This window comes from Jaculus jaculus, chromosome 19, assembly GCF_020740685.1.
Source record: "Jaculus jaculus isolate mJacJac1 chromosome 19, mJacJac1.mat.Y.cur, whole genome shotgun sequence".
NCBI classification, from domain to species: Eukaryota; Metazoa; Chordata; class Mammalia; order Rodentia; family Dipodidae; genus Jaculus; species Jaculus jaculus.
In genome coordinates this window covers 15,401,505-15,413,926 of record NC_059120.1, presented here as the reverse complement: position 1 = coordinate 15,413,926, position 12,422 = coordinate 15,401,505, and the positions used below count along the sequence as shown (strand labels likewise).

General features: G+C 37.7%; 1 protein-coding gene across 3 annotated transcripts in view; it reads right to left on the bottom strand.

Moving 5' to 3' along the window:
* Positions 1 to 12,422, bottom strand: part of Sh3glb1 (SH3 domain containing GRB2 like, endophilin B1) — a 40,924-nt gene that overhangs the window by 21,610 nt on the left and 6,892 nt on the right. For all 3 annotated transcript variants that reach the window (XM_045138146.1, XM_045138147.1, XM_045138148.1), the window contains exons 2-4: positions 5,782 to 5,923; positions 2,913 to 3,041; positions 1,124 to 1,257 (exon numbers count right to left, since the gene is read on the bottom strand). In XM_045138146.1, the coding sequence (XP_044994081.1) occupies positions 1,124 to 1,257; positions 2,913 to 3,041; positions 5,782 to 5,923 (405 nt within the window). The remainder of the gene's footprint in view (positions 1 to 1,123; positions 1,258 to 2,912; positions 3,042 to 5,781; positions 5,924 to 12,422) is intronic.

The following is a 12,422-nucleotide window of genomic DNA, read 5'->3' as shown; positions in this document are numbered from 1 at the left end:
ATTCTCTTTTATAAAGTTTCTTTTTATTCTAGAGCCCACGCTGACCTGGTGCACACTCTAGTCCAAGCTGGCTATGAACATGTGGCAATCCTGCCTCTGCCTCCCAAATGCTAGGAAATTGGAAAAGATTACACAGAAACCAAGGAATATTAGGTTTTGTTATTTTTCCAATTTGACTTCCCTCCACCTAAGCTTCCAAACATTTAGCAGTATCTTTGATTGTCACAACAAGGGCATGTTATCCCTTTACTGTGTAAGAAACCAGAGATACTACTAGCTTCCTACAATGCAGGCCAGCTTCCACTATCCAGTATGTGGACTGCAGTGTCAGTGGTGGCCAGGTTGATCAACTCAGATTACTCAGAACTTGCTTGTTGCGAAGTACTGGGCAGGCTTTTCTTAATTATGTCACAGGATCAACTACTCCAAGACAGAATTTCAGAAGAACAAATAAATGGCAGTGCAGAGTTTCTCACAGTAACTTCAAACCACTGTGCTACTTTTGTAGTATGAAATCTAAAAACAAAGTTAAGGTTTTATATATGTAATAAAACATAAATATGTAAAAAGTACATAGTAGAGTAGCCTTGCAAACATCTTGGCTAAAAAAGTCTGTCAAGATCATCATTCTGTCAGTGAAAAAATAAGCTAAAAATATAGTGTAATAGATTAGGTTTAGAAAGAAAATAATATAATGTTTATTTTTATGCTTTATCAATAAAAGATAGCATTATAAAAATGAATCATTTCTAGGAATAGAGAGATAATGTATAATAGCAGAAACATACCTTCCAATAAGTAGGTTTCTAGTTCCAGTTTAGATATGTAAATATATGATGGTATTATTTTTACATCATATTTTTATAATTATTTGGAACTCTTCTTTACATTTTATGTTGATAAGAAAGAGTGCACAGGCCTATCAACAATACTGCAGGACTACAAAATGTAGCTGATGTTGTAACAGTCCTTCAATTTAGTTTGTGTTCCAGTGAACTTCTCACAATATTTAGGTTTTCTAAGCTGCTACACTTATAGTCAGTGGGAGGGCAAACATTACATTAGAAACTATAAGCATAAGTCTAAATTATTTGAGTAAGAAAAATAACATTTTCCAACTTACTGCAATTGTTTTGTAATCTCCTTCTATAAAGTTTCTTAAAGGAGTGAGAAAATTTAAGGCAGATGTTTGAATTAGCTCTCTGTCAGCTGTTCCAATACGTTTTTGTGTTTCTCCACATTTAATAAGAGCATTACCTGCCAAGGAAAACAAAATGTGTTTTTTAAAAACTAGTGCTGGGGCTAGAGATGGCTTAGTGGTAAGGTGTATAAAGCCTAAGGACTTTGGTTTGATTCCCCAGGACCCATGTAAGCCAGATGTACAAGGTGGTGCGTGCGTCAGGAGTTCATTTGCAGTGGCTGGAGGCCCTGGAGCATCTCTTCTCTCTCCTTTTCTCTAATAAATAAGTAAAAATGAAAATATTAAAAACTAGTGTCCAGTAATGTCAGAAAATTAAAAGTCAAACGAAGATAATTCACCATCTTCTAAAAAGTTAGTTTCAACTTATTTAGCATAGTAAAATCCTGAGAGGTGGACTTATTTAGGAGTAAATTTAAGGTAAATATCTAAATGCAGAAGACAAACAGAAACTGTCTATCACATCATAGTTGCATTTCTACCATGGATTAAAGAAGAAAGATATGCCAAAAAGTGTTTTTGGTTGTAGCTCAAATTATCTGGTAATATTTAGAAAAACTTGGTTGGAGATATATAGCTCAATCTAAAGGTCAATCATTTTAACAAGGTGACCAAGTCACAATTTGTCTTGCTCTGGTATCTACACACTTGATGTCAAGTATCTTTATATAAGAAAAAGCCATGCTTTCACCACGTATCTCCTGACAGCGAAACGGGACAAGCACAGTAGCAAAACGGAGACAGAAAGGAGAACACGAGGAAGGGTGTGCCAGCCTCAGGGTACCACCCCATTTCTACTTCTAAGAACTTCAAACTTAACCATTTTCAGATGTCTCACAAAATTAGATTTTGAAGAATGCTCTGCAAATATATGATTACACATATGAAGAGCTATCCAATAGATTAATGGCATTATGTCATATTTATATAATTTCCTTCTGACATAAAAAGAATTATTAGCCACAGAAATTTGAAATATCTCATGTTAGGAGAAAATTAGATTAATGAGAATAGAAACATAGTCTTGAGCTTAACAGGTATATTTTCATAAAGTCAGTACAGCAACACAGTTTAATTCTAAACAGTAACAGAAAACATGAAATAGAAATGTAATCTAAATATCCAGAGATAACCACTACTAACATTATTTTGCATATTAACATTGCAAAATTTAAACAGAAGTACTCATATTTGGTCAAATATTTACTATGTGTTAAGTATTTTTTTTTTTTATTGAGGGGGGGAGGGAGGAAGAGAGAGAAAAGGAGGGAAGAAGGGAGGGAGGGAGGGAGAAAACAGGTATCCAGGGCCTCCAGCCACTGCAAATGAACTACATATGCACATACCACCATGTGCATCTGGCCTACATGGGCTCTGGGGAATCAAACCTGAGTCCTTAGGCTTCACAGGCAAGCACCTTAACTGCTAAGTCATCTCTAGCCCTGTAAAGTACTTAAAAAAATTTTTTTTTTAAATCTATTTGAGAGAGAGAGAGAGAGAGAGAGAGAGAGAGAGAGAGAATGAATGAATGAATGAGAATATGCCAGGGCCTATTGCCACTGCAAATGAAATGCAGACAAATGCACCACTTTGTGCATCTGGCTTTATGTTGGTACTGTGAAACAAACCCAGGGCAGCAGGCTTTGCAAGCAAGTGCCTTTAACTGCTGTGCCAGACACAAAAATATTCATGAACTCTTTTCACTTTCACTTACCGTAAGCTGTTCCTGGGCCAAACTCAGTTCCTGCATCAATCATATATTGTCCCAAAAGTTCTGGGTTGTTTATACGACTTGGTGCTTTTCTATCCAGTTTTTCATAAACAAATTCTTCTATTCTGGCATCTAGGAGAAAAGATAAAAATACCTATGATTTCAAAAGAACAGAAATTCAGCATGTAATCTCAGTACTTAGGAGGCAAAGGCTGAAGGATTCAGAGTTGAAAGCAGCCTGGACCACATAGTGGAATCTTTCTCAAAACCTAATTAAACAGAATTTTAAATCATTCTCCAGTGATTTCAAAAGAGCCAAGATATTTAAAAGATTTTGGTTTCCTATCAGCTTACCTTTTCAAAAATCTAAAATTAGCATCCTAAGCATATGTTTATAACATATAAATAATGTACATGTTGAATATTTTATTTATTTTAAGCTCTTGAGTGTGTGTTTGTAATTTCAAAATCAAGCATTTTCAGAGAGGAAAATATAGATATAAAGAATTCAAAAGAACCAAGAGTCACATCTGACACCTCTTAGTATGCACATGTGTTTAATTCTGTCGTGCAGAGTCTAAATATAGACACAGAGGCTTAAGGACTAGAACAATCCTGGCGTGGGATAGTCTATAGGCTGATCAGCAGCAACATGAAGCATAGGATCTAGCTATGTTGAAAGCACACAGGTGTTACATAGATGGTATCTCAAACATACATTCACTTACAAGTTTTTGCCATTAAAAATAATTATAAAATACAAGCCAAAAGACAAAAACAGTAACTGAACATTAATATAAATGGAAAGGATAAACAGTAAAAGACAAAGACATACGTTGGGTAATAGTTAAGACTAAAGAAATTCATATTTATATTGATGCCTTACAGTAAGTTGTTTCAGGGATAAATAAAGATTGGCTGGGGTTTTCAAACTAATGATTAGGAATAAAAAAAAAAACAAACCTGAAAATTAGCTAAGTCAAACAGGCTCCTTCTAAGCACAGCTTTACATAGTACAGTGAAAAATTAAAAAATAGGCCAAACAAAAGAAATGCTTCCAAAGTTGGCTAAAGGATTAATTACAATACTTAAAAGGGCTATGCAACATATAAAATATATGTTATAGAATGTTGAAACAATACTTGCTTTTTGGTAGATCCTGATGTACAACAGTGTTTAAGCAGACTTAAAAAGGCTTTAATTACTGAAAACCAAAACAAGTCATTTCAAAACAACCAGTTATGGCCAGGTGTGATGGCATATGCCCTTAATCTCAGCACTCAGGAGGCTGAGATAGGAGGACTGCTTAGAGTCTGAGGCAAGCCTTTGGGCTACAGAGTGAGTTCCAGGTCAGTATGAATTGACCCTGTCTCAAAAAAAACAACCAGAAAACAAAACCATAACCATGTAGGAAATGCTAATAAAATTTCAGAATTTCACCTTCTGACTATGATTCTTAGCTTTTACTGCTTTGTACATATATGGTCAAAATTCAAAGATGAGCTAGGTGTGGTGACACATGCCTATACTTTCAGTACTTGGGAGACAGAGGTAGGAGGATTACTGTGAGTTCCAGGCCAGTTTGGGAATAAACAGTGAGTTGTAGGTCAGCCTGAGTTAGAATGAGACCCTACATTAAATAAGTAAATAGATAAATAAAAATTGGTAGGGCTTTCAGGGCAAAAACTGAAGGGTTGAGTCTGACCACTTAATATTCATGTATTTATAACCACAGTAACTTAATTTACATTGTAGGAAGGCGGGGGGGGGGGGCAAGTTTATTGTTATTTCCCTATTTATCAATAAATTATGAGCTTATCTACCACTCAGAAAAATACACTGTAGAACAAACTATTCTTCATCTGTGGAGTCCTGTATATTTCATATGTGGTACTTACTTCTGGAGAGAGTAAGGAACAAGAAGAAAATGTCTTTTTTTAAAACAAGGGCAATCATATAAAAACTTAAATGACCTTAAATGAGTACGAAATATCACATGGTATCGCCCTCTGTGGTAGTTTAGATTTATATGCACCCCCCCCATATATTCAAGATTTTATTAAAGTATGCTATTTAGATTTGTAGCCACTTGGCTGGAGGATGTGTCACTGGGCAGATCTTAGGATCCAGCCCTGAGGTGTGGTGGATTCGGAATTCCAGTCTAAAGATATGCAGACTGCCTGAGTTCTGCCTGGAGTTCTGATGTGGGCTAGCTTGAGATACTAGAGGTGGCCTCTGGCTCTTCTGTCTCTCTGCTTGGGCCTGGGAAAGCGGGCTGGCTTCTTCTGCCCTTTTTGAACTTCCACCCTACCTTTGATAAATCCCTCCCTCCGCAGCTGTGGCTGGTCTGGAAGTTCATCCCAGCGACCTGAAGCTGTCTGCTACCACTCTCATTCATGATTTACAGGCTTATTTAAAAATGCTCTTATAATTCAATAAAAATGGCACAGAATTACTATTTTTTTATAATGCTTGAAGTTTTAAGTTAATATCTAAAAATAAATGTGGCATTTTCAATATGGTCACAAACAGCACCAGGGGGAAAAAAGAAAAGTATGCACTGTTGTCTGTCCTTCAGCTGTGGTTTTAAGGCTTGATTCACTGCACTTTCTTTGCAAGGCCACTGTCTTGAGTGATATGAAAAACTTCAGTTGTCTGAAAATTGAGTAAAATAATGTGAAAATGTACAACTTAAAAAATTACAATCCCATAAAGAATGTTATTTATTAGAGAATTGTTTATCATTACTTCTTCACTCAAATCACCCACACAAAAAATTGTCAAAGACCCTGAAAAACCACAAAAATTCGGCTTTCAACATGAAAAGAACTCACTAACAATAGTGAAGGAAGAATATAGATAAGTTTCTTACTTGGATTTGGCTGCAGTAATACTTCCGTCTGTTTCATTATTTTTTCTGTCCATACTTTGGTACATTCAGCTTTGCTAAGGAGGTTCTCCAAGTGAGCATCCAATTCTGTCTTCTCTGCTTGGCCAAGCTTTTCTTCTGTGAACTGTGATTATTTAAAACAAACAAACAAAAAAGCACCTACATTAAATATGTTATGAAATTATATTAACAAATAAAATGCCAACTCAAACTTAAACAATTCTGAACATCTATTAATTATGTTCCAGGTCTGTATGCAAGCCATTGCTTATGCAAGCTATTTTGTCCCATGGTAATTTCTCAATATTCTTACTAAAGCACTTAAGATGACTTTATCTTACAGTTATCTTATGTCCTTAGTTTTGCTAAAATACATGTTGGGAATCTTGTACAAAACATACCATACTACTTAGTATATAAAGTACATAAATATTTCTAACAGAGGTCTGAGTTTGTTGGATCTAAATTCAGATCTTGATTTCATTATGTGACTTCAGCAAGTTTTTCATTGTTTTCTTTTTGAGATACGGTCTTGCTATGGCTCTGATCCTCCTGCCTCAGACTATACATACTTTGTTTAAAGGATTAATACTATGTACATGTATTATCTCCCTGTTTCAGAAGCTGGTAATTATCATTTCAAATTTATAATAGTATTTTAACATGTTATTACGATTTATATACTACTGACACTTTACTCTCAGTCAAGTTAGACACTTAAGGGATGTTCTGGGAAAGTACCACTTTAAGTTGTTTCATCAGGGTATGTTCCAACCACTTGGTTCAAGGCTCTCTTTGATATATGGATTATTTACACTATTGCGGTAGTTTTTAAAGATCATATAGTTTGGTTAACATGCTATACTGAGTGTGCTTGTACTTGAAGGAAGGAAGCACTATGTAGCAAAGAGAAAACAGACTTCTGCTCTACAGAGCCTTCGATGCACTTTCCAAACACTGAGGTGATGACTCAGCTTCTTCACGTCTGTAATTTTCCTCCAGACCTGTGGCTGTTCTTGGTTTCAACACAGGCACGTTACCAGCACTAATTCTATGGTCAATCGTGACTCATTTTTAGCCAACAAAACTGTTTACCTTGATCTTTTTCTCTATTTAACATCTTTTCTGTTGCTCTATATTCAGTTTTAGCTTTGTTTGAGCATTCTTCTTGCCTGCTTTTTTTTTTTTTTTTTGAGGTTTTTGAGGTAGAGAGTGCTAGGATGAAATGTGTGCATCACCACACCCAGCTGGCCTAATCTTTAAAAAAAATTTTTTTTTGTTTATTTATTTATTTGACAGCAACAGACAGAGAAAGAGGCAGAGAGAGAGAGAAAGAGAGGGAGGGAGGGAGGGAGGGAGGGAGGGAGGGAGAGGGAGAGAGAGAGGGAGACAATGGGCGCGCCAGGGCTTCCAGCCACTGCAAACGAACTCCAGATACATGTGCCCCCTTGTGCATCTGGCTAATGTGGGTCCTGGGGAATTGAGCCTCAAACTGGGGTCCTTAGGCTTCACAGGCATGTGCTTAACCACTAAGCCATCTCTCTAGCCCTGGCCTAATCTTTTGAACTGATTATCAGTACTAGAATTTTCTTTTTAGATTTCTTGTTATATCACCCACTGGAAGTGCTGTTCAGGGTTTTGAAATACCAGCCTTAATAATTGCCTTTAAAAAGTCTTATGTCTTTCAGAGACTGACCCAATGTGTAGAATCGAGAACAACATTTTCAAAGCTATTGCCCCGAGCCCCAAAAGCTTGCTTAACTAGATTTGGGGAAACCCTGATCCCAAGGGCAGCTGGATAAAACATGCGATCTCATTCTCAGGGCAGAGCCTGGTTTGTATTCTGTAGATTCCTAAAGAGTCTAAGTTATAGGCCTGTGAGAGAGGCCTACAAGAGGGTTTTAAATGTTGGGAGTCTACCAGAATATCTTCCCCAGATAGCAAGTTAGAAAGGAAATATAGGGCTGGGGAGATGGCTCAATGATTAAAGGCACTTGCTTGTAAAGCCCGTTGGTCTGGAGTTCAATTCACCAGTACCCATGTAAAGCTATGTGCACAAAGTAGCGTGTGTGTGTCTGGGCTTTATTTGCAGTGGCAGTGGGCCCTGGTACAGCCATATTCACTCTTTCTGCCTGACTTTATCTCTGTCTCTCTTAAGTCAACAAAAGTATTTTAAAAAGAAAGGAAATATAGGCCGGGCACACACCTTTAACCCCAGCACTCGGGAGGCAGAAGTAGGAGGATCACCATTAGTTTGAGGCCACCCTGAGGCTACATAGTGAAATCCAGCTCAGCCGAGCTAGAGTGAGACCTTACCTCAAAAAAAAAAAAAAGAAAAAGAAAAAGAAAAAGAAAAAGAGAAAAGAAACATAATCACATGAATATCACCTTTAAAGGATAATGTAAGGAAAATGATCACTTAGTTTCTTAAGAACTAGGAACACGTACATAAATTTCCCCTTAATAAGCAAGTATGTCAACCTTCCTTTATTCCATTCATTCTTTCACCATTTATTTATTTAGACCCTAAGTATGTGCTAGGTTCTACTAGTGCAGGTACCTGAGGTTCAGTAGGAAACAAAACGTAGCAAGTTTCTGATCATAAGAATCTATTATTAATAGGAAGAAATAAAAAATCCAAGTAATAATTAGGATATACAGATGCTAGCGAGAAGACCAACAGGTAATTCTATTATTTCTAAATGACATAATGCATCTCAGTACAGACAAACTATGAATTATTCAGGAAGAGAGGGAAGTAGGAGAATCAAAAGGCTTCACTGGGAAGGGATGAATGACTTGGGTCTGGAAGAGGAAGTGGGATTTGAGGAATTTATGACAGGGGTAGTAAAAAAAAGTATCTCTGAGCAAATAACTGAATTGTGACTCAAATGAGCTATATAAATATTTAAGGGGAAAATACGGTCTTCTGAAACTACATTATATATTTTTCTGATAACTTATTTTCCAGTTATAGTAGTATTATAATTTTGTTGGTATTACCATTATGCATATTAAATATCATTACTATTATTATTTAAATTAATTTTACTTTTATGTTATTTGAGAGCGAGCGAGCAAGCGAGCAAGCACAACAGAGCCTTCGGCCCCTGCAGATGACTCCAGATGCATGCACCACCTTGTGCATCTGGCTTATGTGGACTCTGGGGAATCAAAAACCTGGGTCCTCTGGCTTCTCAGGCAAATGCCTTAACAGTTACGCCATCTCTCCAGCCCCATTACTACTATTTTCAAATGAGAGAGAAAGAGCAAGAGACAACGAGCGTGCATGCAAGAATGGGCATGCTGGGTTCTCCAGCAACTGCACACAAACTCCAAACACATGCGTCACCTTGTGCATCTGGCTTACATGGGTACTAGGGAATCAAACCTGGGTATTTAGGCTTTGCAGGCAAGTGTCTTAATCGCTAAGCCATGTCTAAATATTATTTTTTGTAGAAATCTGTAACTAAGAAGAAGTTTTCAAAGAATACATTAATAGACAAATCAACACCAATAATTTTAATGTATTTTATTTTTATTTGTTTATTTGACAGAGAGAAAGGGGAAGAGAGAGAAAGGGTGCACCAGGGCCTCTAGCCATTGCAAACGAACTCGACACATGTGCCACCTTGTGTACCTGGCTTACATGGGTCTTGGAGAATCAAACCTGGGTCCTTTGGCTTTGCAGGCAAATGCCTTAACCACTAAGCCATCCCTTCAGCCCAACACCAATAATTAAAAACTCAGCTTTCAATAGGTTGGTCTTTGTGCAGATACTAGTCTAATAACCAGAAGGCATGGTTTCTGTTGTAAAGTAGAACTAGTGGAGAATATTATCTAAGAAGTATGAACACACAGGCCTTCTTTTTCAGTGGGAAAAATTGTCAAACTTTGTCTGACATATCTTAGAAACACACTAGAGGTAAAGATACAGATCAGAAATTACTAAAACACGTTTAACATAGTGATTCAAGAAATAGAAGTTATCTGATACATACAAGTCAGGATTTAGAACACATTTTCTTCCAGTATTTCAGAGAACAATCAGAAAGTTAATTACTTAGAAAATAAAACACTTCATTTTTGAGGCTAAAAGACCTGCTTGCTTAATTATTTCAAATGTTGGGAATTAGGGAGATGTCTACTGGTGTGCTGCCCAAGCACGAGGACCCCAGCGCCCGCGGGACAGCTGGGCCTGTGGAGGCAGTGCCAGTAGCCTCAGCACTGCGGAAGCGGGCACAGGAGGCCTGCAGCTAGCCCAGCCCAGCCAGTGGCTCCCGTTCAATGAGACACTCTGCTTCAAAAATAATGGGAGAGAGACTGATGTCAGCCCCTGGTTGCCACACACACATGTACATCCATATACATATGAACATACACGTATACAACTTTTTTTCTTTTTGTCATATTACCTTACAATCACTGAATACATTGTGTGTATAAAAAGATAGTAAGGAAGCCAGGCATGGTGGCACATGACTTTTAACCCAAATATTCGGGAGGCAGAGGTAGTAGCATTGCTGTGAGTTCGAAGCCAGTCTGAGACTACAGAGTGAATTCCAGGTCAGCCTGGGCTACAGTGAGACCCTACCTCAAAAAAAAAAAAAAAAAAGTACGAATATAATAAAACAAAGATGACCACTTACAGCATGAGAAATGTACTTACATAGTAGTAATACATTCTATTGGATGCTTACTTTCCTTCCTTTCTTCCCTCTCTACCTCACTAGTTTGTCTTTTAGACAGTTGGCTACAGCCAGGCTGGCCTCCAAAGCCTTCAGAATGCTGGAATTCAAATATATACAACCATCTTTTTTTTTCCTGAATTTCTTAGCAATATTCAGGCTTAGTAGGCATTAAAAAATTTCACATACTAAGCTACCCATTTTTTATCAGGTAATTGAAAGGAATCTTATAGCTAAGCATCTGAGTTGATGATGAGAGTGAATGAACATCCTGCTCCATTTAAGAATGCATTTACTTGAGCTGGAGAGATGGTTTAGAAGTTAACGTGCCTGCCTGCAAAGCCAAAGGGGCCAGGTCCTATTCCCCAGGATCCACATAAGCAGAGGCACAGTGGTACATGCATGTGGAGTTCACTTGCAGCAGCTGGAGGCCCTGGTGCGCCGATTCTCTCTCTCTCTCTCTCTCTGCCTCTTTTGCTCTCTCTCAAACAAAAGTAAAATATTTTAAAAAGAAAAAATAATGCATTTATTACCAAGATTACTATTTATTTCAACTAATAATGGAGATTTAAATTACTAACCCCAAATATTTACAGAGTGTACATATTTTCTTTTACTGCACAATGATCATCTTGTCACACGGTACTTGTCCTCAAGGATTGATTTACTAGATGGGATAATTATGCTGCCTTACAATAAACATAAAATTATAACAATGGCCCCTTTCTAGAAAGATAAAACACTCATTATTTCTTTTTTACAAGTCCCCTCTTGGTTACTAAAAGTTTAAAAATTAACCCATAGCAATTTTCAGTTTTTAACATTGTTAAGGCCAAAATCATTCCTGACTCTGTAAGTTGTTGCAGTCAAGCTCACACTGCTGGTAGAAATCACCCAACCAAGAGCAACTTGTGGGAAAAACACAAGAGGGAAGCTCAAACGATGGCAGGGAAAACAATGGCATGAGCAGAGGGTGGACATCACTCCCTGGTCAACATAAGGTGGAGCACAGCAATAGGAGAATGTGCCAAACACTGGCATGGGGATAAGCCTACCCCCAACAATACACTGCCTCCAGGAGGCTTTAATTTCCATTTGCCAATAGCTGGGGAACCTAGCATCAAAAACACCTAAGTTTATGGGGACACCTGAATCAAACTACCACAGTAGTCATGTGAAAGTGGGTATTAATCAGAAACTAGCTGACTTTAAGCATGTACTTGAATAAAAGTACAGTACAGTTTAAAAATTAAGAACTTTTAGGAATGGTGTGGAGATGGCTCAGCAGTTAAGGCACTTGCCTGAAAAGCCTAATGACCAGGGTTCAATTCCCCAGTACCCATGTAAAGCCAGATGCCCAGAGGGGTGTATTGCATCTGGGGTCCATTTGCAGCGGCTAGAGGCCCTGGTGCACCTAGTATCTTCTCTCTTTCCTTGCAAGTAGATAAAACAGAAATATTGTTTTAAAATGTATAGAAACTGCTGGGTATGGTGGCACACGCCTTTAATCCCAGTACTTAAGAGGCAGCAGTAGGAAGATTGCCATGAGTTCAAGGACCCTGAGACTACACAGTGAATTCCAGGTCAGCCTGGGCTAGAGGGAGACCCTACCTTGCAACACCAAAAGGTAAAAATAAAAAAATAAAATGTGTATAGAAACTAAATACAGTACTGGACAAGTTTTGAGATATAATTTATTTTGCTACATCTAAGAAAGCTATTGGCAATTTTTGTTTCTTTTCTCTATCCCTCTCTAGTTGCAAATAAATAAAGTTTTAAAAGAGCTTTTATGAAAGCCCTTTGATAAGTTAGAATGCATATTAAAGAAATCGTCCAGAGACGGTGTTGTCACAACGGAAGTGGACGCACGACTGCCTGTCACCTGTGGCACAGCCAGATGGCACGAGGACGGGAAGCCCGGCGTCCCCGCTCTCT